At 44.4% G+C, this 19,469-nt stretch overlaps 1 protein-coding gene across 3 annotated transcripts; it reads left to right on the top strand.

Annotated features, from left to right (window-relative positions):
• Positions 1-259: 259 nt before the first annotated feature.
• PSEN2 (presenilin 2) lies at positions 260-19,351 on the top strand. 3 transcript variants are annotated; one of them, XM_054194358.1, is made up of 11 exons: positions 260-395; positions 5,844-6,040; positions 6,712-6,941; positions 7,920-8,061; positions 8,959-9,026; positions 9,827-10,047; positions 10,900-10,998; positions 12,844-12,921; positions 14,564-14,683; positions 15,019-15,137; positions 16,817-19,351. In XM_054194358.1, the coding sequence occupies exons 2-11, from the start codon at positions 5,897-5,899 to the stop codon at positions 16,970-16,972; spliced, it is 1,377 nt and encodes a 458-aa protein (XP_054050333.1). In that variant the 5' UTR covers positions 260-395; positions 5,844-5,896; the 3' UTR covers positions 16,973-19,351. The 3 variants fall into 3 exon arrangements, with proteins under 3 accessions (XP_054050333.1, XP_054050335.1, XP_054050334.1); XM_054194360.1 differs by lacking the exon at positions 260-395 and adding an exon at positions 466-654; XM_054194359.1 differs by lacking the exon at positions 260-395 and adding an exon at positions 3,372-3,460.
• Positions 19,352-19,469: the final 118 nt, after the last annotated feature.

The following is a 19,469-nucleotide window of genomic DNA, read 5'->3' as shown; positions in this document are numbered from 1 at the left end:
CCAAGCATTCTCAAGCGATTAGTTCAAAACTGCCTTTCGCCGGCGCCCGGCTGTAGGAGGCACGGCTCCTCCCCCCCGGCAGCCCCGCCTACCCCCGGGCCAGCGCCGGCCTCCCGTCACCCGGCGGCGGCCCCACTATGGCGGCGCAGCCACCGCCTCACAGGCCGCCTCACGGGCCGGGGGAAGAGGGAGGGAAGAGCCGCCTTCCTATTGGCCGCTCCTCTTCCCACCCTTCTCTTCTATTGGAGCAGAGTGACTGGTAGGCGGGGATACCTGCCGAGCGACAGCCACTGCGGCGAATCGGCGGGCGCGCTCTTCTCCCTCGGCCAGCGTTGGGGAGGGAGGGCGCCGGAGCCAATGGGAGCGGAGAGGAGCCGGGTCTGTGCTGGGAGCAGGTAAACAGCGGCGCCTCGGGCCGGGTCACGGGCGGGCCGGGATCGGGCAAGGGCTCGGTTACCGGCGGGCCGGGGCGGGCTCTGGCTGTCCTCCTGACGGAGAGGGACGGGGCCTGGCCGGCGGCCGGCGTTTGCCTGGGGACTGGGGCTTGCCGCGCTGCCGGAGCCGTGCGAGGCCGCTGCGCTCCACGCCGGTGCCCGGCACAGAGGCTGAGGAGGTCCGGCAGCCTGGGCTCGTTCCGGTGAAAGTTATATATATGTGTATGTGTGTGTGTATACGTATATTTTTATATATGTGCATATTATGTATGCTTGTATATATAAAACATTTTTTTAATATGTGTGTATGTGTAAAATCGTATACGTGTATATGGGTGTCTGTATTTCTCCTGGGCGGCGGCGTTCCTGCCTGCAGCCCAGGATTTCATTTGGAAGCGCTGACGGAAATTCAAAGGAAACCAGATTTTCCAAGCATTAGAAAGGGCAGCTGGGGAAAACGCCTGCATGGGTGCAAGGTCTCCTGCTAGCCTCCTGGGGAGTCTCTGCCTCACAGGGCTTTTTTTGTCTTTTTTGTCATTTTTTAAAAGTTCCTGCTGTCTCTCTCTCTTTGCCAGCCGCGTGGACGTGGCCGGGCCGGCCATCACTTCTAGGGCCAGGACAGCCCCGGTGCGTGCACTGTGCCTGCCCGGCGCTTGGGCAGGAAACAGGAACCTGTCCCCAATGTCCTTGCATGTCCCCGCTGTGTCACCCCCAGCACCCGCTGGCCCAGGTGTCCCAGGAGTGTCGGGGTCGACACGAGTAGCTGCTCCTGCCTGTGAAGTTTGACCCAAGCTTTGAGGTTTTTAGCGGCATAAGTAATTCTGCAGGGCTGTGGTGCCTTTATTTTGTGATGAGAAGTTGGCTGTTAGTGTATTTGGGCTTAATGCTGGTGAGATAGTCCTTGTGACCCCCTTGGGGAGGGTCTGATTTCAGCTCTGTCAGCAAAATAACCCCCTGGGGCTGTGCAGTGCCTTTCTTGTGGGGCAAGGGAAAGTAGTGCAAGTTCAGCTATGTTGTGTGCCCTAAAAAAGGAGAAAGAGGGCTACAAATCCCTACAACTTCCCATAGTATCTCATGTTTTGTTATTTTTGCATTCTGGGGCTGAAAGCAAATGGCATCTGCGAGTTCTCTTTTGAGCACTGAGATGGTGTGTCCCAACTTCCCTGTCTTTTTAGCAGCATGCATGTTTTGGCTTTATTGGCAAGAACCTGGAAGTCTTTCCTCCTAATTTTGTTCCCTACCACTTAGGATTTCTTCAAAGTTTATTTTCCTCTTCTTCGTATTTACCAGCAGCAGTGATTACTACAGCTGGAACTTAGGAGATCAGGCTGTCAGCATCAGCCTAAAGCTTTCCCTTCATCTAAATATAGCAAAGGAAAACTAATTCTCTTCATCTAACTGCCGTCAAAGACAACAATACGTCTGAGCAGGAATTTTAACTCTCAAGTGGATTATTAAGTATTTTGCCAGCCTATAGCAGCTGTTCTGTGCTGTATGTTGTGCTGATATTATTTGTGATGGGTGAAGTGCAAAGCAATTTATTTAGGTTTGTTTGCAGCACGGTGATCTTGCTGGATGAGTTAAAAGGCAAACCAAGGCTAGATCCTAATGTTACTGTGAATTGCCCCAGTTTCATCAAAATCCATAAAGCTGGCTTATTGCAGTTGAGGAAAGAGGTCCCTTGCACAAAGGACATCTGGAAGGAGAGAAATGGTGACTCCTGCTCTCCAGCAGGCTTCACAAGACTGCTATAAAGCAGAAGTCGTATTCCCACCTCAGCTGCTCCGTTATAAGAAGTACTTACTACTGACCTAGTTTTTTGTCCCCTTTCATTTCTGCCATGCAGTTTTGAGAGTTTGGTCTTTTGGCTCTTAAACATCGTATGATTTTTGAATGGGACCTGGTGGTTTGAATCCACCCACAGAGGAAAACCTTGCCTGATACCCTGCAACCTACTGGCTCAGTTTGATGATGGTCTGGCACGTGTTGTTCATCTCCTTTGTTTACTGTATCTGCTCTGTACTGTACTGTACGATGCTCTGTAGCTTTCTGTGAATATAGATACAGCTTGCACTTCCACCCTGCCCCAAAAGCTCCTCCTCCCGCTGTAGCCAGGAAGGAAGCGTGCTTGTCTCATTCCTCCATGCTTTCCTTTCCCAAACTGTCCTTCCCCCTTTTCAGCCCAGCCTAGGAAAACAGTATGCACCAATATATTTCGTGTCATGCAGATGAGTAGGAAAGAAGGTTCCTGTGCTTTCCATTATGGGGTACCCAGTGTCCTTGGGAGGTAGAAATCGTCTCTGCAAGGCCTCTTCCCTTAGTTTAACTGGTGAAATGATAATCAGAAAACAGTGTGGCTTTATAACAACCCTTTCTTGGATGCCTGGTGCTCTGTGGCTCCCTGTTTGGCAAGCAGGCCCCCAGGGCAGAAGCCTTCTCTTCTTTCGCTCTGCTCAGCCCAAAGGGTGCTGTCGTGCTGGGTAGGTGTGTGTGAGAGTTACCAGGCTTGTCCTTCCTCCCCTGAAGGACAGACTTCTTAAACCAAAGCTCTCTCTGGCAGTCAGCACAGCCTTAGTGCCAGTTCAAAGTGCAGTTCTGACGAATAAATAGTGGCATTAGACAAAATCCCTGCTGGGTTTGTGGTGGGGCAGAGGGGGAGGGCCAGTGTTCCTGCCTCTGCAAACTGTACATCAAAGACCCCAGCTTGGCTAAGAGCCACGCTGCCATAGGTGTTGCAGACCAGAGGTGAGGGTGGGCTGGTTGTCTGGGAGTGAGCAGAGGGCTTGCCACCGTAAGGCTCAACCCTACTGGAAGGGAGATGCCCCACGGCTCCCTTTTCCTCCTGTGGGCACTGGGGCTGCTCGCCCCGGGGAGCTGGTCCTGCTGGAACCTGGTTCTGTGAAAGCAAAGGAAAACAAGTGCTTCTTGTCTTTTCAGAAGAGCTAGACAGCTGATGAGCACCTGGTCTTGCCACCAGCAAGACTAAGGGTGGTGGGACAACCCCTTTGTCAGGACCACGTATTTAGGTGAGTTTAAGGCAGCTGTGAGTACAGCATTTGAGGATTTGCTGAGGGCTGGCTGTCACAAGAGCTCCTGTAAAATCATGGATACATTGGGGTCTGTTTGTGTCAGCCCTCCCTGAAACCAAAGCCTTGTAAATAAGGGACAGTAAAGCTGTGTTCAGGTCTGAGTCTGCCTGCTGACCGCAAGTATTGTTGCATCTTTGCATTTATCCATGTCCTTGTTGAGGGAGAATAACAGAAAACGTCCATCTTAAAAGCAGCTGTATTACAACATAAGATTCTTTTTCCATGTAATCTGGGAGGTTAGTAATTGGTACTGTGTTTTTGCTATTGTTTTAACTCCTCCTAGGGCACAACTAGGGTGTTAAAAGTAGGCTAATTGGCTGTCCCTTCTAAATCCTCTGTGGAATTGCTCTGTTCATATAGCAAAAATTGCATTGCAGTTTCTTCAATACTGGGAGAAAAAGTTCTTTAATATTTTCATTGGGTTGCTAAACCTAATATTAGTCCCAAACTATCAGAGAGCAGATCTTTATTTCTTCACTGAGATCTTTATTTCTGCCCATGGGCAGAAGGTTTTGAGAGTTATTTAAATTCTGTGGGTCACAGATCCCATGGCATGCATAACTTAACCTGTTCACAGATCCAGAAGTATGTCATGATTGAATGACTTAATGTACCTGGCTTCTTTATAGAAGGCCTAAATCCTATAACTGAACCAGAATCTAGGCTCTCACCTCTAAATTATGAGGCCCCACGTATTCAGTCAGAAGAGCCTGTTAAACACCCGGAACAGAGATTTTGGGCTCTGTGAGGAATAAGCACAAAAATGCAGGTGTTAGGCACCTCACTCGGTAAGAACACAGTATTACTGGCCTGGCTCGAGGGATACCCCTTTGTTTCCTGTAACTGTACCACTTCTATCACTAAAAAAGGAACAAAATGATATGAAAAGGCATGAAGAGAAGGCAGGGGAGGAGCATATGTCTGAAAAATGATTCACTTGGGCAGACTGAGTTGACATTCTGAAATTTCTTGAAGGTGCCAGATGTGTTAAGGAGGTTGTGAAAGAAAGGGGAATCTCCCACTCCTCCCTCTTTTCTTCCTCCAAAGTGAATTTCAGTTTCTTTAGTGAAAAGCAAGAATATCTCACAGATCTTCAAAGTATCCACTCTGACCTCTCAAGCTGGCTGATAGACAGCATAGTGTATTGGTTGGACGGCGAATGTGTGATTCAGATTTAAGTGACTGTGTCCAAGTCACATGGCTTCTTCAGCTTCCTCTTCTGAGTTGGAAACACACAGGCTTTTTGTCGCAAGATACTTGGGTAGAATACTGCAGAGGAGGAGGTGTTCTTGTAGATACTACGGCTTTACAATGCATTAGAGGTCTGGTTTTGCTTAGGGACAGATGGCTGAGAATCAGAAGGTGACTGAATTATCCTTATTTACTTTGGTTACTTTGTTAAGCTGACTTGGTAAAGGCTAAAAGGAATTTTCCTACCACCTGCCTTTAGACCTTTCTGAAATACTGGCTTTAAGGCTTTTTTGCAGTATCCAAGGCAGTACACCTTTTCTCTCTGGTGTCTGGAAAGAAGAGCGTTCCCTTCCTCTCTGCACTGTGCCACTGCTTTGCTTTTTTTTCTGCACAGCAATAGGTGGAAAGAGGCCAAACACTTCTAGCCCCTGCTCTTATACTCCAAGTTGTTGCCCGTCCAAGTAGTTTTGCTTTTAATCACAAGGCAACATAAGGTGTGTGGGGGGTAAAGGTGGCTCACCTAAGGAGACAGGTTTTTTTCCTTTCTACACAAACCTCTCCTTGTCCATGGGCAAAGAGGAGAACTGCGTATGAAATCCATCTGGTTAATAAACAGTCATAACAGGGAAGACAGCATGTAACTCCTGGTTAGTGACTTATGTAAAGCTGAGGCTCTGGGTTACTAAGAAACTTCTGCTACCTGCCGATGCTTGCGGAAGTGTTGTGTAGGAGCTGAGCTCTCTTTGCTTTCTAGCAGGCAGCCAGCGTTTGAAGTGAAGCTTTGTTTGGCCCATGCAAAACAACCACTGAGCACTGAGAAACCTCCTTTGTGAAAGTCAGGGTGTACTAATGGGAGAGGGGAAGTAGAGGCAGCAACTGTGAAAGCTGTGGCAAAGAAAAAGTATTATATTGCTTCAGGGCTGCGTTTAGCTGCTCTCTCTTACCGCAAAAGTCACTGTGACTTTAACTGAACGGATTGTCATGCCTGGGGTGATAACAGGCTAAATCAGCTGTTAGGAGGAGATGGAGTAACATAGTGTGCTGCAGCCTCCCTGCTGAAATTGTGTCTCCTCTTCAGACTTCCAGTTGTTTGCACTGCAGCGTTCACTGTTTCTGCTTGTCCCCTCAGCCTTGAGTAGTGCTTGGCTGCGCTCCTCCTGAGTGCTCCCTGGGAAAGCGACGATGATCACATTCATGAATAACTCGGACAGCGAGGAAGAGCCCTGCAATGAGAGAACATCTCTGATGTCTGCGGAGAGCCCTCCAGTACCCTCCTACCAGGATGGCCTGCAAACCGCAGAAGCAGGGGAAGCGCAGGCACATAGGGTAGGTATGCGTCCTTCCCGGGGAGCGAAGAAATGGGGTATGACGATAGATGTAGTCCTGCTACCCCTCCATCCCTCTTAAGACTGGCTTCTAGGACTGGCTTTGGCCAGTTTCTCTGCTGTCACTCTCTCAGCCAGTAGCAGCAGTGCCCGTTCCTATTTCCTCCGCTGTGACTTTCCCCCCCTTTTTATCCCCACATATACGCCTCCCTTTTGCTTCCTTTCGGTAAAGATACAGGCTTTTATCAGGACGTGATGCACATATGACTCTTGCAGGATATCCTTTTCAGCCTTCTTGTTTTGCCAGAAACCCTTTGCTGCTCTGGTCAAATGCAGCAAGTCCTGCTGCCAGCAAAGCAGTGGGAAAAAGCAAGCACAGCATTGCTGTAGGAGGAGGAACTGATCAGGCTATGCCACCTCAGATGACATTTCTTCTTTCAGTTCTGTGTACCTTGCCCTTCATGCGCATGGGTCCATCTATATATTTGGACTTGAAGAGGCCCTTAGATATTCATGGTTTTGCTTAAAAAACTCCATTGCAGCCTGTTTGTAATGGAATTTCTAATTGTATTGTTCAATTGGTACCTTCCTATTGTAGTTGAAATATGATGGAATGAAGCTTTGAACACAAAGAAAATAAGGTCTTACATATTTGCTAATGTTTCTTTTCAGAAGAGGCGAACAGGTAGCAGCCGTAGCCCTAACAATATTGCCGATGGGGATATGTCTGACTCGGGTGTTCCAGTGAGAGAAAGCGCCTTGGAAAATGAAGAGGAGGAACTGACTCTGAAATATGGAGCAAAGCATGTAATCATGCTCTTTGTGCCTGTCACCCTTTGTATGATTGTTGTCGTCGCCACCATAAAGTCAGTGCGCTTCTATACGGAGAAAAACGGGCAGCTGTAAGTGGGGTCTTCAAAACAGCCTCTGAGTACATGGGATCCCTAGCTTTACACATACGTCCCACGCACGTGTGTCTGTGTACACAGAGTGCTTCCTTGGCAGGTTGGGAGAACCTTTATACAGCTAAAGGTAGCTCTGTAAACATACAGAGATCTTACTAATGTATGCTACATTCATCTGTGGAAGTCTTTCCATCCCTGCGTTATACTGATTCGTTAGCACTGTCATTAGGGCACCTTAAGCGAAGCCTGTGAGCAGCGTAATAATGAAGTTGCTTCACACAGCAGGATAAAAGGCCCAGGCTGAGCTCCTAGTCTGTTCACTCACTGGCTGGCAGCAATGAGGGAATGGCATGTTCATTTGGATGAGTGTCTCATTTCCTGACAACATTTCTGGTTCCTAAAGACTCATGGTGTGGATACATATTTCCATCCAGCTCTTGCTGACTGTGCTTGAGAGCCCTCCTGGGACTTTAACTGTGCTTCACGCGGTGGGTGGAGAAACAGGGGCTGTGGTCCTTTGAACTGAACCAAAGGAAACAAAATGGTGTGTGGGGGTGTGGGGTGGTGAGAAGGGATAAAAGAGTCTTGGAAAGAAAAGGTCCCCCCCCTTTCAGGACAGCACGTGGGATGTATCCTTACAGTTATCATGGAGACGGTCTAGAATATGCAATAAAAATTTGTGGCTTGGAGAGAAGTTACTAAACTTAAATGAAGTAATTTGTACTCTAGGTCTCTTTGCTTAGAGCTGTGCCAGCCACACCTTCTCTGTAGGAATGTGCTTTTGATAGAGACCCCTAATCTTTAGCTGATAATTAACTGGAGCCCAAGCCCTTCAGAAGCTACATCTCATGTTTGCTGTGCTTGGCAGTCATACCTCCCTTTCTTTCCCACACACAGAGAGGTCTGGTTTTATCTTGGGGCAGTTAGTTAGAAGAGAATATATGTACTTTATATGGCTTTTGCTTTATACTGCAGGATCTACACCCCTTTCAGTGAGGATACCCCTTCTGTGGGCCAGCGTCTCTTGAACTCAGTGTTGAACACCATCATAATGATCAGCGTCATCGTTGTAATGACCGTGTTCCTAGTTCTGCTCTATAAATATCGCTGCTACAAGGTACAGCATTCATGCCAGGGCGTTTTCCAGCTATATGCTGTGAATCTGAGTTCAAGTGGGGCTTGCGTGTCAGTGAGAAGTACAGGCACTGACTAGTCCACATCTTAGTCGTAGCAAGAATCATATTGTACAGAAGCCTTTGTCAGCGGTGGTAGAGCTGTGCCCCTGAATATACTTTGCTTTTATTTTGTCCCTAATGGTAGGCTCTTAAAAATGAGGCCTGATACTTTGTGTTAGTCAGGTCTGAGTCTTCTCCATCTGATCGTAAAGTTTTGCAGTTTGTACTTATGGACTAACTTGTACCATTTACTGTGAATGCCTTCTTTTAACACGTTTCAGACAAGCTTTGCAGGAACTGCTTGGTATTCTTCCTGCCTGCAGAAGCTCTGGTGGAAGGGGACAGGGCTTGGGGGGAAAGACACATTCAGATTTTGTGGAGTTGTCATATGTGGTACCAGCCCAGCACTTGAGCACTGGCCATTGCTGCTTTTTAAACTTGGCCCTGAGATGGATTTATTGTGCAGCCTTGGGCAAACCCCTCCTTCTCCCTACTGAGCAGAGAAAATGTGCTTACCTGTCTAAGCTAGGAGCCAGTATGGATACCTATGGAAACGGGTGGGAAAGAGACTTAAAAAACCCAAACAAAACAACAAACACACAAAATAAACCACCACGGGATAGAATATAAAATGAAAGAGTTTGGGAGAACTGGGAGCAACTGGCTGTCCTTCCTCCCTCATCAGCAGTGGGGAAGGCAGGGCCTTCAGAAACTGGAGGAGGGGTGCTGAAGGAGGCTGTTGGACAATAGGAAGCTCTGTCAGTATACTGCATGCAGCACCGCGACCTGTGTGAAGGGTAACAGCCCATTCAGTCACTGTCTCTTCTTGCCTTTGATAGTTCATCCATGGCTGGCTGATCCTGTCCTCTTTGATGCTGCTCTTCCTCTTTACCTACATATATCTCGGGTAAGTGGGAATGGTGCAGGTACCCTGTCGGTTCAGGACTTCTTCACCTCCTTGCAGAAAATCCCTAACTTGAACAAGGGAAGGAATGTTTAAAAATTGTTAGAATGAGATAGCTTGCTTTTTTTTAAGAAAAATGGAAAATGAAGTCTTTACTAGGCAGTGCCTGATTTTTTTCAGTGCCTACTCTACAAAAATCACTGGGAAATGATACTGTGAGCATGAAATGAACAGGCTGAACCTTCTGGTACAGAGGCCCTAGACTATAAATCAAGAAGCAAGTGGAAAGGAACTTATGTACTGAGTTAGTTCTCTGATTTGTTTTGTCTCTTTCTCAGATGACATTGTTTCAAGCTCATTCCTTTAGCTCCCAGCTCAGGTAGAACCAAGCTTTTAACTTGTTAGTGGCACTTTTTGAAACTTTTCATCTCTAACTGTGAACATCATGCATCTGGTGGGATGACTCTTACATGACTTCTTTGTTCCAGATGGTCATGTAGCTGCAGGCCTATGTTCAGTTAAGACTTGAAATCCTGCCTGCGCAAACCCTTGGAATTACTGTTGACCTCAGGACTAAGGCACTGTGGCGCTTGTCTGCGCACACAGCACGTCTGTCTCCCGCAGGAGGAACAGAGAGCTAAGAGCAGCAATTGGCTGTGAGGCAGGTTCCCCTTTCGTGACGAGAGCTGCTTCTGTCCTGCTTCCTCCTGGTGCAGTAGGAGGCTTGTTTAACTACAGCTAGTAGGATGCTTTGTGCGTCAGTGGCTTTGATTGCTCAGCTAAATTTTCTTGTTGTATTCCAGTGAAGTATTGAAGACATACAACGTGGCCATGGATTACCCCACTCTGTTCTTAGTCATCTGGAATTTTGGAGCTGTTGGAATGATTTGCATACACTGGAAAGGTCCCTTGCAGCTGCAGCAAGCATATCTCATTATGATCAGTGCTCTAATGGCACTGGTTTTCATTAAATATCTACCTGAGTGGTCAGCATGGGTGATTCTAGGTGCAATCTCCATCTATGGTAAGTCTGAGTTGTGACTCTCAAGGTGTGGCTCATGGAGAGGTTACTCTGAGGCAATCTCAGGACTGTGTGTATCATTCAAAAGCCAATTTTATGGTGCTGACAGCTTTAGAAAAAGACAGATGGGTAATTAAGTTGACTCCCTGGCATGTCTTTTGCTAACTGGTTCACGTAGGTACTGTACTCCTACCATGTCTTTCAGAGTGGAACACCAAGTCAGGGAAGTACTGAACCACATGTAACTGCATGGTAGGGGTGGCTGGATTTTTATCAGTAGCAACCTGACAGTCCTGCGCATTTTGCTTACGGTTATCAAGAGATCATGGATTTTGGTATGAGTGAAAAGTTTCAAGAGAACCTGCAGAACAAGAGGTAGCTGGGAGGTAACATTCAGATTGGTGACGAGCTCTGACAGGGGAGAGAGGGTAGGTGAAGAGGAACTGGACCAAAGGCCTTCATTCATGCAAAACACAGTCAGTGTACATAGCAAAGGATTGTGGAATGTGAACAAAGTATCCCCAGTCCTCCTCTAATTAAATTTAACACCTCGACATAATGCTGTCGTCTACTTTCAAAGAAATAATGTGGTAGTCTCAAGAGGCTTTTTATAGGATAAGCACAATGAAAACTCTTATTATTACATTAAGGTGCGGGGATGGTGTTTTAAGTGAACAACATCTTCAGGGACTAGAACAGATAGTTATGCAAAGTGGCAGAAACTGCCATTCAGGAAATCATCCAGTCAATACTGATAGATATAATTTTGAGGATAGAATAGTTTTTTAAAGATAAAGAATGTAAAATATGCACAATAGTCTGAGATGAGATTGTCTGGCCCTTTTCTCTTTGCAGATCTGATGGCTGTTCTCTGTCCCAAGGGGCCACTGAGAATGCTGGTAGAAACCGCACAGGAGAGAAATGAGCCCATTTTTCCTGCATTAATATATTCCTGTGAGTAAGATTAGAATGTTAATGTTTTTAGCCAGATTAATCTCGCAACCTGTTTCTGTGTCAAACCAGAGCGCTATTTCAGTTACTTCCTTGCCCTAAAACTGGTGTGCATTTATGTTCTGGAACAGACCATTTGTAGAAGGCCTTGTTTATCAGTTACGATGGTGCTAACTCTAATTAGCCAAAGGGAGACCATGTTTGCCTTGTGAAGCTGAAATGTTCAAAGGTAGACTTATCTTTTCATGACTACAGTGTAGAATGTGCCCTTTTGTTCTGCATACAAAAACCAGTGTTAGATGGGTAGTAGTGTTTGCAAAGTTCATCATTAGATGATGGAAAAAAAAAAAGCATCATTAGATGATGCTCACTCAATACACTGACTCCTTGTGCATATGCTTTATAGACACACTTTAAAGGTGTGATGAGGTTTCATTCTTTCTGTAGCCTGCTCTTGCTCTGTGCATTGTAGATGGCAATACTTAAAATGTATTTGCTTTATTGTTCGTTGTGCGGCTGCTTGCTTTGTAAAGGGCTGTATTCAAGTGTTGTGCTGCAAACAAAATCAGTCGTCTCTTCTCTGGCTTTCTTGGGCTGCTTAACTATGATGGTGTCTGGTGCCCTTATCCACAAAGGTATATATGTGCTTAAGATTAAGAGAGTTGGAAGGCGGGTGACTTCACACTCACGGGACCTGGACTCGCGTGCTTCCTGGACCTCAGTGACTTTTTCATTACATTGCTTCTAAGATGAATGGGTATTTCCAAATGTTGCATGCTGAACTGAGGATGCCTCCAACCTGATTGATCTTTCTGGTGGTTTTTTTTTTTTTTTTTCCCCAAGCATTTAATGTTATATGAATGGTTTTATATGTTCCAAGCAGAGCTTCTGTTGGCTTCAGCTGACCTCCCTTTTACTGGAGATTCTGTTACACTGACTTGAGACAATCTAGATGAAGTCTCTTACGTGTTTTAGTTAACAAATTAGTTTCTCTAAAGGGGAATGCAATTCAACAAATAAATACTGAACAAAAAGTTCTTGGGCAGAACGTTGGTGTCTCCGTTTCAAGACCACATTCTGTGGCTCCCTCTAGATGCAAAAACATCACCTTTGCTGAGCTTGTAGTGGAAAAGCAGGCACTGTGTTTGCCTTGGCTTATTTTTTGTAGTTTAGCTTCTATAAAAACAGGAAGACTGATGCATGCTCAAATAAACAGCTGATTTGAGTTCTCTTCCACTGATTTCAGAATGGTTTGTATTCCTTTTTAATTTAGGGATCCATCTCAAGAGTAAATCCCCAAACATCTTTCAGTTTTTCCTGGAACCAAAACAGAAACAGCCAATATTTTGTCAGGAAAGAACCAAAACAAACAGGCAGAGAGAAAACTGGCACTCTGACAACTCCTGCTTATTCCTTGCTTGTGTGCTTTACCTTTAGCAGAACATGAGGAGTAAGCAGTGTATCTTAACCTCTGGTTACCTTCTGTGCTACCATCATTTCCTGGGCAATTGTTTTCTTTGAAGAGAAGAGTCATAAGCCAGGAAAAAACCAAAGGAGATGAGGACCCCTAGTTCTGGATTTTTACTTTCTTTAGCTTACAGAGAAGACTATACTGACTCTTAGCTATTTGTGCTCTGGGACTTTCTTAAAAACTGAATGGATGCACTGCCTTAATTTTCTTCCACCTTGTCGTCCAAGTGCCTAGGGAAACCAACTTAGAGTGACTGTTTTAAAAACATTTTGCAGGGGCAAGGGCTTGTATTTTTAGGGACAGCTAAATATTTAGTTCCTCTGAGCTGTAGTGACTGATGTTTTATGGAGCTGATTACTTTCTCTCTTTTTTTCTAGCTGCTATGATGTGGACAGTTGGAATGGCCAAGCCAGACACAGCAGCAAGAGGAGCAAGTCAGCAGACGTGGGATTCAGGTTTGCTTGCATGTCACTCTTCTATACAGAGCACTGTCCCATGGAAATAACGTGTATGTTTGAGGCTGCAAGAAAATGTAAGCCTCTGAATCCTGATGGATGCCTTTTTATTCAGCGTTGTTACGTTAGTTACAGAACTTGGTGATGTACTGAAACCTGCTCTTAGGACTGGCAGCACAGATGACCAGACAATGTAGGAAGCTCCAGTATTCAGGCTGCCTTTATTTAAAAAACAAACAAACCAAGCAAACAAAAGTGTTGTCCAACGTGCATCTTCAGAAGTACTGAAGACAAAGCTGAAAGTGGGCTAGTGGGGGGCTACATTTTTACTAGCTGGGGATGGTAAATTACAACATAGGCTCATAAATACATTGCCGATGAGCTGGTGAACTTAAGTGCGTTGCAGTGTATTGCGTTCAGGCCACTGCCAGAGAACAGACATGCTTTTAGCTAGCTGTAAGTGCAGTATGGCTTACCCTGCCAAAGAAAATTAACATCTTTACATTTACCCTTGGGTAAAGGCTTATGTTTGGGCAGTTACCCAACAGTAGCCGATGTGTTACGAGTTTACGTTCTAACTGGTCCTGTGGTAATTTTTGTGCCTTTGCTTTTATCTTCTTGAAATGCAAGTGAAACTGCAGTTCTGAAGGTGATTGAATGAAATCTGACTTGTGGTGTTGGGAGGATTTCCCATCTGGTCCTGTTGCGCTTCAGAGATGACAGTACCTGTTTATGTTAAAGCAATAAATGCATGCTAAGGCTTGATAATCGAACATGCTGCTTATTTCAGGATAAAGCATCTGACATACTAACAAACTGCAGAGACGCAATCCTGCTTTGAAACTGGGCACAAAGCAGGAGCAAGCTACATGCTGAGGCATACAGAATGCCACTGTGGAAGCTTTGTGTTCCCCAGATCACAGTCTCCTTGCATCTGCAGCGGCAGCATCCCGTTAGACTGACGGGGACTGGAAAGTTTGTATAAGCGCTTCTGAAAAACAGGAACTGTCAGATAAAGTACTGTATCACACACTGGCTGCTTCCAAAAGCACTACCAAGGGCTCTGTTAGATGTGTTTAAAAGTACAAAAAAACCCCCCTAAATCTGTGAACAACAAAACGTGTCCACTTACTACATGTGAGCACCCAGCCCCAATGTCAATGTGATTCAGGGCAGAACTTTTCTCATAAATGGCAGTCCTCTTAGTCATCCATTTTTGTCATACTACCAGTTAAGGAATACCTGAGCACCTCCACCACAAAGATATAACAATGTAGAAGTGCGTATTAAGTTTACTTGGTTTTACTTGTCATTCTAGCCTGTGCAGAGCCATGCTTAATTCTGCGTATGTACTCGGTTGTTAAAGCCATTGAACTACTGGGTGGCTGCCACAGAAGCTGTGAACACGTACTCTTCTGACTGTTTCAAATAATAACGCATGTGTTTTTCTCAAAGCCACTAAATGTCCCTGCTTGAACTAGTCCTGATGAAAGAAAGAAAGAAAGAAACAAAGAGCGTACCCATTCCAGAGAAGCTTCATAGAAGTGTGGATTTCATGCATTAAAACAAGTTATAAACATAGCTACCTCTTGTGTTTCTTTTTTTTGGTCTGTTCTTCTTGGCCTATTTTTGTGGAACCAAGCTGAGGATGGGGGAGAGAACCACAGGAGCCCTTTGCATGGAGACTCTCAGATGCCTGAGACAAGGAGTCCTGGTCCAACCCGCCCCATCACTTCTTTCGAGGAGCTTGAGGAGGAGGAAAGTAAGGGAAGCTTCATACCTCATTTTCAGTGTAGTCAGTTGGTGCCTGATGTTTTTACTCATTGTGGTTAACACCCTGTTACCCTGTTTGGCCTAACTGCAGTTAACTTGAAGAGCTGCGACTTGTTAAGCAACAAAGATCTGAGTCTAACTCTGTATTACTACTTACTGCTGCAGTATCTGTTCTGGGATTGTGGTTCCAGTGACATCTCTTGGCTATGCAGACAATTTAAGCAGGAACCTTCACCTGCTCCCCAGGGGACAAGAATTTGTTCAGGAGGAAGCAAAACAAGAAAAGCAGAAGTAACACTTGTTTTCGTTTTCCACTTCTCTCAGGGGGTGTGAAGCTGGGCCTCGGAGACTTCATATTTTACAGTGTGCTTGTTGGGAAAGCAGCTGCCACAGCTAGTGGAGACTGGAATACGACACTGGCCTGCTTTGTAGCCATTCTCATAGTAAGTGAGCAAGCTTTTAAAAGCTCTGTTAAAGCCTCTTTAGCACAGCGGTGTTGCCGGAAGTACTAGCAGCTGAGCAGTGCTAAATCTCTGCAGGTAACAAGCTGGGTGTTTAGGAGAAACCACCAGTGGATTTCCCAGCCCAGTGCTGCCTATAAAGACAGGCTTTAAACAGCCGCTGGGAGAAGCTGAATGATACGGGCTGAGAGGAAGGATTCCTCGGAGCAGAGCCAAGTGTGGAGATGGTGGGGGTGAAACAGCCACAGGGAAAATGGTTAGAGGTGAACTGTTAGTGTCTTTGCTTCAGTGTTAAAGACTGGGGACTTCTGTGAGCCACAAAAGTCAATATTATGAACTCCATGTCGATAGCCAGTGTAGTTGAAAAGGTTAACTTCCTTTTGCTAACGAGAATGGCTAAATAAGAGGATGAAGACCTATTTTGTTCTTACGTTCACGCTGGAAAAAAGAGGAAGGAAGGAGACTTAAAAATCCATGGAAATTATCATTAAAAGCAGATGACAATCATATTGTGACTGCTAAAGACTTGGTCCTGCCAGGTCTAATGACCACACACTTTTGAGCTTTCACCTAGGTAGAAAATAATTACTAGGAACTTGCTGTTTCTACCACCATCCTCACGGAAACTAACCAGAAGGGCAACAGCAGGAGTTCTAGAAGGTAGAAGAAAATGAATTATTATGTCCTTCTTAGGCCTCCATTTCCCCACTTAGATCCCAAGGATAGTGAAAGACGGTGACTTTCACTTGTAAAGATCATGGATCAAAAAGCATGAGAACTAACAAATAAGGTGGATTGAGTGTAGCTTTTCTACCTCCCAGGTCAGAGAAACCCACAGTATCACCTAGCTCCATATCCTGGGATCCAGCACAGGGCCCCTTTGCTGGGGGGAATGCCCTCTCTGGGCTGTCTGTGAGGTCAAATGCCCCATTCTCTTTGTTTTGTGGTGTTGTGAAATTTTTTGGAGCCTAGTGTCTCTGAAGTTCTGCCATCGTGGAAGAAGGAAGAAGGGCTCAAATGAGAGAAGGAATCCATGCCTAAATGAACTTAGCCATATTGTCTACTCAAAATGTACAAAAGCTTTCGCGCATGCTCAAAAAAGCAGATCTTGGCCTACTATCCAGATAAAACCAGAATTAACCTATCATAGTAAGCAATACAGTCAAAAGAACAGCAGCGGATATTTTGTTTTGGGGTTTCTTTGTTCTTTTTTTTACCCCAAGAGACCTTGAAAACTGGGAAGGTGTTAGAAGTACATGCCGCTGTGTATTAGTCCTCCAGTGAAACTCCGTGTCTGTGCAGTTCACTGGGATTTAAGTGGTTTTATCTGCTGGATTGGTATTTTTGTGCATAATGGCATAGAACAAAATGCAAAATAATCTGTAAATAAATTAGCCTCTTGGGGTCAGCTGTATGTCAGCACTAGGTGTTTATACCACTTTCTCAGCAAAGAGCTGTGCTCAAGATTGCTGAAGAAAATACCTGGCCAGCTTGTGTGAAAGCTGAAGGTGTGGGCAAACGTACCTCATGCCACTGGTAGCTCAGGCAGGCTTCAATTGTGGCACAGTATATATAGCTTAGTATTTGTACATTAGTTTGATGACAGATACATTTCCGGGCTTCTCACTATATCTCCTTTTTTATTCTTTTCTCTCTGGCAGGGTTTATGCTTAACTCTTTTATTACTGGCTGTTTTTAAGAAAGCACTGCCTGCTCTTCCCATCTCCATCACCTTTGGCTTGGTCTTCTACTTCTCAACAGACAACCTTGTGCGACCATTCATGGACACCCTGGCCTCCCATCAGCTGTATATTTAGAAGAAGTGGGAATTAGAGGATTCTTTTTAAAGCTTTGCTGTGAAGTATGGTACACTGTTTGGAATAAGTCATGAAGTTTTACACTTAGTGCCATATATTTGTAAGGAAAACACTAACTCTGTGACATGATGTGTACTAAAAATCTAATAGTTACATGTTGAACTGAGATTTTTTACAGGACACTCGGACCCCAGTGAAAAGCCTGGCTCACTGCTGATGTCAGAGCATTACTTTTATGTTAGTTGATGTGCACACTGGCTGTTGTGAGCACAGAAACCTGTATGTAGCATAGGACACCGGAGAGGTGAAGGGTCTGATCTGTACTTCCAGAAGATAAAGTGTTTGAGCCCTGGAATTGCAGTCAAGTTTAACTGCACTCTAGAGTTGCTAATGCTTCACACTTTTGAAGTGTTGTGCAAACATGAGGTGCGGGTAAGTCGTACCTGTAATCAGAAAAGCATAGCAGGCAGCATGCACGGAACAGAGCAGTGTGTTACACCTGGTGGGGAGCATTAGAGAAGCGAGGCTGGACTTCATCAGCTGGCCTCTGTGCACACAACTTCTGTTGAATTTGCCCCAAAGGCCCATTTATTTTGACCTTTGTGAGACATAGTGAGCCACGATGGATCTAGACAGGATGTCAGTGGTGGGACGTTTAAACATCAAGTGCTTGGTTCTGAGCACATCTGCCATTGCAGCTAACAGCTGAAGGCAGGGCTTCCCATTCCAGCGCATCAGATCCTCAGTGTGGGAAAACATACTTTTTCCTGTCTCCTCCCAGCATTTTGTCTTTTTTGGAAATATTTTTCTGGGTCCATACTACAATTTCAAATTACCGTATGCTGGAAATTACTACACAACTCCAGTAAATCAGTTGACCTGTAACTTGTTGTGTGTATTTCTGGTCTCATTTCTGTGCATTGTTGTAACCACTCCAAAGGAGGATTTACATTCCCTTTATGAAGAGGTCCTCTTACACTGATTAAGGCTTGGTTTACCTAGTTTTTGGTACTGTTTAAAGATTATTTTTTTTAATTACAAATTTTATAATGGCTATTTAATGTCAAAGGGGCTTTTTTGGAAATACCCTGTCATAGTTTGTATCAAAATAAGGTGGTGCAAACTTTAACCTGCTGTTACATTGCTCTACATAATGCATCATTAATACTAGGAATACTTACATAGCCTCAATTGAGTTCATTTAAAAAAGAAACAACAAAAAAACCACAGTGCTTTTTTGCCTGTAAAAAATACAGGTCTGACTGAATCCACTTTTAAAAATCATTTTATTTCTACTCTGAGTCAATTTTTTAGAAATAGCCAAGTTCTGTGATTTTTTTTTTTCTTTTCATTTTACTTGAGTGTCTATTACGCAAACAAGATCTGTTTTCTTTGACAGCTGATCAATGTCAGTGTTTCAAAATGTAACGTTATGCAAGGTTTTGTGAATAATGCAATGTCATTGAGAGATGCAGAATTTCATCTCTGAAAATACTTTTTAGATAAGACTTTGAATTACGCGTTTTTAAGGTAGTGCTTTTCCAATAGACTTGTTCAACCTAATCTACTTTGATATTTAACAAGGACATCACATAGGTGATTCGAACAAATTTTTTAAAAGCACATAAAGGCTTTTATGAGTTGTGCGTGTCTCAGTTTGGACGAGTTGGTAATTCTTGCTCTTTCTTTAGTTTTCCGTCCTCGTTTCTTACGTTTTCAGTGTTTGGACTTAACAGCTGCAGACAGAGTTAATTATCACTGAAAGGTATTTCCTTTAGAAACATAAATCATTAGAGCTCTTGATTTTTAAGGTTTACGTGAAAGTTGGTTTGTCTATTTGTTGGTTTGTTTTGTTTGTGGGTTTGGGTTTGGTTTTTGTTGTTGTTAACTAAACCAGTTATGGGGCCAAATCAGAATACAATCACTTACAAACATTATTTTACTTTTTGCATTGCATGGTGTAGAGAGGATGTGAAATACTCTTATCTACTAAAAGAAAAATCCTGCTTGGCTTAACAGGGTTGTAGCATATTGTTAGAAACAATTCATTTCTATGAAAGCAGAGTTGATATTTGAAGGAAACTGGGGCGGTACCTTCAAATATTGAAGGATCATTACTGGAACTGGTGGTTTTCTGCAGATTTGTGCTTGCCAAAGATTGGCCTTCCACTGAGCAATTTTGCATAACTTATAAAAATTGTAATTTAAAACTGAGCAGCAGATTCTGTCAGTGCAACAAAATTTATTGTCCTGGTGAGTGACAGTATATTGTGTGGAGTGGTTTTAATTGTGTAAAAGTTCATATGTATTTACTACAAATATATATATACACTGTGTGTGTTTATGTGTGTATATACACACATACGAGTTTTAAAACTATATTGAGTGATTTCTCATCTCATTGGACATTCTCACCTGTGCATGAAGTGAAGTTTTGTTTGTGATGTTGACATTGTGCAGCATGGCCTAAGATGTGAAAATGGAGACGTCGGGATTT

The sequence above is a fragment of the Rissa tridactyla genome, chromosome 3 (assembly GCF_028500815.1).
Source record: "Rissa tridactyla isolate bRisTri1 chromosome 3, bRisTri1.patW.cur.20221130, whole genome shotgun sequence".
Lineage (NCBI taxonomy): Eukaryota > Metazoa > Chordata > Aves > Charadriiformes > Laridae > Rissa > Rissa tridactyla.
The sequence above is the reverse complement of the archived record's forward strand: the minus strand, read 5'-3'. Positions and strand labels throughout refer to the sequence as shown.

Excerpts from the sequence above, each read along its gene's own strand:
- PSEN2 (XM_054194358.1), top strand. The coding sequence starts at position 5,897 with ATGATCACATTCATGAATAACTCGGACAGCGAGGAAGAGCCCTGCAAT. Across the intron at positions 14,684-15,018 it reads GGAGCTTGAGGAGGAGGAAA|GGGGTGTGAAGCTGGGCCTC; the intron begins GTAAGGGAAGCT and ends CACTTCTCTCAG. Across the intron at positions 15,138-16,816 it reads GCTTTGTAGCCATTCTCATA|GGTTTATGCTTAACTCTTTT; the intron begins GTAAGTGAGCAA and ends TCTCTCTGGCAG.